General features: G+C 53.8%; 1 protein-coding gene across 1 annotated transcript in view; it reads left to right on the top strand.

The window, feature by feature from the left end:
• Positions 1-4,968, top strand: part of LOC104465004 (uncharacterized protein C10orf12-like) — a 16,433-nt gene that overhangs the window by 7,878 nt on the left and 3,587 nt on the right. The window contains exon 2 of the mRNA XM_010077893.1: positions 4,045-4,918. Coding sequence (XP_010076195.1) covers positions 4,045-4,918 — 874 coding nt within the window. The remainder of the gene's footprint in view (positions 1-4,044; positions 4,919-4,968) is intronic.

Below are 4,968 nucleotides of genomic sequence, written 5' to 3'. Positions count from 1 at the left end.
GGCGCCCCCAGCAGCCGCGGCCTTGTGCAGGCAGCTTTCAAGGCTGGCAGCCAGAAAGGGCAGACCTGCCGCCTCTCAGGCTTTGCAGGAAAGCTTGCTGGCAAGTGGGTTGTTTCTCCCATGGCAGTGAATCTTTCTGAGTGCCCCGTGTGGGTTTGTGACTGCGCTTGCAGCTTGGCTACAGGCGTAGGGGGTCCTCAGCAAGTCACTTCACCCTGGCCGTGGAGCTGCATTAGGCTTGTGGCTTCTCCAGCCCTTGAGAGAGGTGACACATTCCTTGTGCACACTGAAGCTATGAGAGCCTCAGGCCAAGTCCTGGGGGAAGGGGTGAGTGTGGGCACTGGGACAAGGCTGCAGACGGTACAGGCAGCCCTGGGCTCCCTCACTTGTCTGCTGACCCCAGCAGCTTCTGCCCTGCTGACCTGTGCCTCCCGAAAAGCAGGCTCTTCAGAGACAGGGGCGGCTGCTTCCCAAGAATAATTTTTCCTCCTGTTTAAAACCGTGTTCGTAATTCCCATCCTCTGCGTTCGCAAGTTGGTCTTCAGCTCCGGCTATGCCTTTGCCAGCAGGGCTGAGGAACCTGTTAGTACCCAGCACCTTCCCCCGGGAAGGCACTTCGGCTCTGCAATCAGCTCGCCTCTCCCCTCTGATAAGCCATGTAAATAAATAGTTTCTCTGCAACAGTTTATGTAGTCTATAAACAACCCTGCCTGAAGCCATGGGTCACTTGAAATAAACTCTTCTTTTACACCTGAGAATGAAACAAGCTCTTCTCTGAAACTGCCTTAGGTAGGGGGGATGTGGACAATCCTACATCCATCAGCCGCCAGGCAAGAGCATGGCCATGGGTGTGTTTTATTTAGTAGTAATAAGCCAGAACAGACAGGAACGGTGGGAGATGCGGGGCAGGTACCAAGGCGCACAGATTAGCAGGACCCAGGGAGGCAGGTCTGGGAGATCTGGGGATGGAGAGGCATTGGTGTGGTGGCATGTGGTGACACTGGTGTGGGCTGCTGCTGAAAGATGCGGGTCCACCTCCTGCCTTGGTCCGGTGCCTTTCCCCACTGGTGTTTGCTTTTGCGCAGCCACTCCAGCAAGCCACCGTGGGGGCTGGCAGGAAACTCGTTTCCCCCTTCTGCTCAATGCCTCAGGGAGACGGGGAAAGGAAGGACTGAGGTGGGATCCAGCCACACTTGAATCCCAGCTGCAGGTGGTGGGGAGAGCTCTGCCTCAAGTTTAGCCTTTGAAACCCAGAAAAAGGCAATGGTGCCTGCAACACCCAAACAGGGGTGGGCTGGGGAAGGAGGAGATGAGCTCAAGGTGAGAAGTTGCCCATCTTTGAGCCAAAGCGGCTTGAAAGCAGAGGACCCTGAACATGACACACCCAGAGAAGCAAGTAAACTGTGTCACTAAGTGTGAGATGGGTCTTCTAAGGACAAAGGGCATCGAGGCCGAATGGGTTTATTTCCTTTATCAAGCAGGGAAAATGTTTATCTCTGGTTTTTAAATTTACAGCTTGACAAGCTATGTGTATCTCAGATTGCTTCCTTGAAGTACAGTGGGGCAAATAAGGTGAAACGGCCTCGGTCACACTTCAGAGGAAGAACCTAGGTGAAGGTGAGATGCAAATGCCACACTGGAGCCTCTAGGACCAGGGACCCCAGGTCCCTCCACCCTATGAGCAGGACATGGGTCTTTCCCAGCCCCACATGCCCGTGCAAAGCAGGCGTGACCTGCGACCAGCTGCATTCAGCATTGCTACCGCAGGAAGGACTGCGCCCGGCCACTTTGGTCCCCTCTCCCAAACGAGGGACTGGGTACACAGACCTGCAGTCTCCTCCCTTGCCTTCCTCACCACCCACCCGGGCCACCGCTTTGGCTGTACCATGGGCTCTTCCTTTGCAGCCATTTGTGTGTAGTACCCAAGGCTCCCCGGCAAGGAGGGAGTTGGCTGTTTTGCCACCATAACCGCTTCCTGAGGCTGCCCGGGAGCATGGCGGTGGGGTGGGCTGTGGCAGGGCCACACCTCTGCTGACACTGTTATAAATTGAGGCTGGCTGGGGGAAGATGGCTGCTGCTCTTAGGAGCTGGGCTTGGGAGCAGGTAAGAGGAAAGCAACCGCCCTCTTTGCAAAGGTGGAAAAAAAGTTGTGCTCAGCTCTGCCTCTTTGTAAAGGCTCCTGCTCCAAGCCCTCCTCTTGCAGGGGAGAGGGCGAAATTTTTATTCCCTTTGTTATTCATCAGGGCAAGGGGAGGAGCTGGGCTGTGTAAGAGATCCTGGCTGACATAACCTTTCCCATGCAGGGCTCTGGAGAGGGGCCAGGTTGTACCTGAGCATTTATATTTAAACTGATCCCAGGCATTGCAAATCGAAAGTCATTACAGTTGAGATGGTAGCTGGAGAGCGTTTTTCTTGCCCAGGTGTAGTAAAGCAGTCTCCAGGTATGTTGTTTACCGCTCACCCTTGGGAGTATGTTCTGGAGGTGTTGGAGCACATTCGGTGAGCTGAGCTCGCTCAGCCTTTCCAGGCGGTTTTAGGAAAATCTTGCCCAAGAAGCCTTTAAGGAAACTGAGTGGCTGTGATTGAGAAGGCAAAGCCTTGTTCCACTCAAAAATTTGGGCAAACTGGGAAGCAAAGGGCTGGCTATCAGAGTCTCGGGGCAGACTTGGCTGCAGGCTCGTGCTCTGGGTGAAGGGGATGCTGGGTGCCGCCTGGCCAGCCTGGAGCCCAAAGCATCCCTGGGCACCTTTACCTGCCCCTCGCTGAGTTTGGGAGCAGACCCCACGAGCTGGGGGAATTTGGTTGCTTGTCGAGCCCTGTGCCTGGCAGTAGGGAGGGAAAATCCCCTCTAGATAAAGCTGCTTTTCCCCACCCTGGCCCAAATCCTATGACCCAGCTGAGTGAGCGAGCTCCCTCTGATGCTGGGGAGGAGAGCAGGGCTGTAGCGGGGGGAAAACGGCTATCACTGCTCTGGTACAAGGCCAGGAGGTGCAAAGTACAACGGTTACTGCAAAGCAACCTGGCGTGTTCCTGTCCTGTGCCAGGCAGCATGGGTGCCAAGGCACGCAGCCCCCTTGGCGTGGCGGGGACAGGGTGGGAATCGCCTGTGGTGCCGTTGGGAACAGGTATGGTCCCAATAACAGTGCCTGGCATTGCACTTCTAACAAGTTCATGCAAACACTGCGTAATTATCCCCTAACTTCTCCACCAATAAGTCCTAATTAGTTGCCTCTGCAGAGCAGGTAAATGATAACTGCCTGGGTTTGAGAGCTAGCTAGTGGTAGGTGATCCTGTGCTGTAGAATCATACCTGTCTGTGTGACAGTCAGCCCATCAGCTGCAGAGCCACCTTATTAAATGACAGTAAATCAAAGGTCAGCACAAATGGCAAGGCTCCGCACCACGGAAAGGTGTGTTGCTGCCTGTTTGTCTTCTGCAGGCTGGGAGCTTGCCAAAATTTCTGCAGTCATTACAGAGGAGGCTCAGATCTGCTCAGTGTGCCCTAGATCTATCTTCTGCCACCAAAACGTAAGCAGAATTTGAAGACTTACAGTGGTTCAAGATTTCTGGCATCTGGCTGCCTGGCTGGGATGCTGCTCTTTTCCCCACCAGCCTGGCTGTGCAGGTCGTGTGTGCACAGGTGTGCGGTCGTCCTTGTGGGTTCCTCAAAGAGCTCAGCCTTCTGCACCGGGCACCATGCAGATACTAAATTAGATTCTCACTGGGAAATCTAGGTTTGCTTTGAACATGGGACACAGTCCCTACACACCAGGATGTCCTAGGCAGCAGTGCAATTATGGGTGCTCTGGCAGTGGAGACAAGCAAAAGTGGAGTCTGTGCCCTGCCAGCGGTGTGCATATGTAAGTGTGCACGCCAGGAACTGAAGGGATACCCGCCAGCCTTCTGACAACAGGATGCTTGATCTCACCTGAAGGTCAGGCAAGTAATGTGCCTGAGTGGGAGGAGAAGGGCTATTTCAGTTTTGCAGCATAAACCTCTATTCCCTGGGACGTGTTACTAATTGCTTCTCTCTTTGTCTCTCTAGTGAGGATGCAGCAGAGACAATAGCAATAGACTCTAACAATCAGCCGAAGTCTCCACTGGAAAAGTTTATGGTCAGACTGTGTACACATCACCAAAAGCAATTCATTCGTGTGCTGAACGACATATACACTGAAGTACAACCAGACTCTGAAGGCCAGCAGTTGTCTGAATCCGAGAGCATGGAGGCCTCTACTTGTGGCTCTGGTTGTAGCCAGCGAAGCACTGAAAATCAGGATAAGGGTGCTACTTGTACTGAATCAAAGCCCCCTTCTTCCTCGGATCCGGGACAATTGGGGTCTGATGGCCCCCTGCATGTTACAGGACAAACCCCAAAGCAGCTGGTGGAGCTGAGGTCTCTGGACAGAGCAGAGAGCTCCAGTCCTGTTTTGAGGAGGGACTTCTCCGAGCTCCCCGTCACCAGGCTTCGTTCTGCTAGTCCAAAGGATAGCTCCACCCAGGGATACCTCAGCACGTTGAACTCTTCCTCTTTGAATTTCCATCATGCTGCAAAGAGCCTGGAAGGGCAGCAAGCCGCTGGACACGAGCAAGAAGCGGGTGTCAGAAAGTGTGAGGACAATAAAGAGCAGCTAGCAGGTAAGACTCTCATGGAAGGTTATATCTCGGTCAAAGTGGCAAATGTGAACAGCAGCGAGGACAGCTTAGATGGCTGTCTGGGGTCCCAAAAGAGCTCTTTCAGAGCTCTGCAGGAAGAGTCCTGGGATCCTGGCTTTGCGGTGACCCCCCCTCGCAGATCTGACAAAGAGAACACTTTGCAATGCAGCTCGAAAGCATCTTTGCACCAGGACTTAGATGCAAAAGAACAAGATGGGAGACCAAAGCAAGAAAACCACTTGCACACTGTGGCCAAGGGCAAGGCAGGCTGCCACCTGCACCCAGCTGACAAGGGCCAGCTTGACAAGTCCAA

This window comes from Pterocles gutturalis, unplaced genomic scaffold, assembly GCF_000699245.1.
Source record: "Pterocles gutturalis isolate BGI_N339 unplaced genomic scaffold, ASM69924v1 scaffold11573, whole genome shotgun sequence".
Lineage (NCBI taxonomy): Eukaryota > Metazoa > Chordata > Aves > Pterocliformes > Pteroclidae > Pterocles > Pterocles gutturalis.
This window is presented reverse-complemented; position numbering and strand designations above follow the sequence as displayed.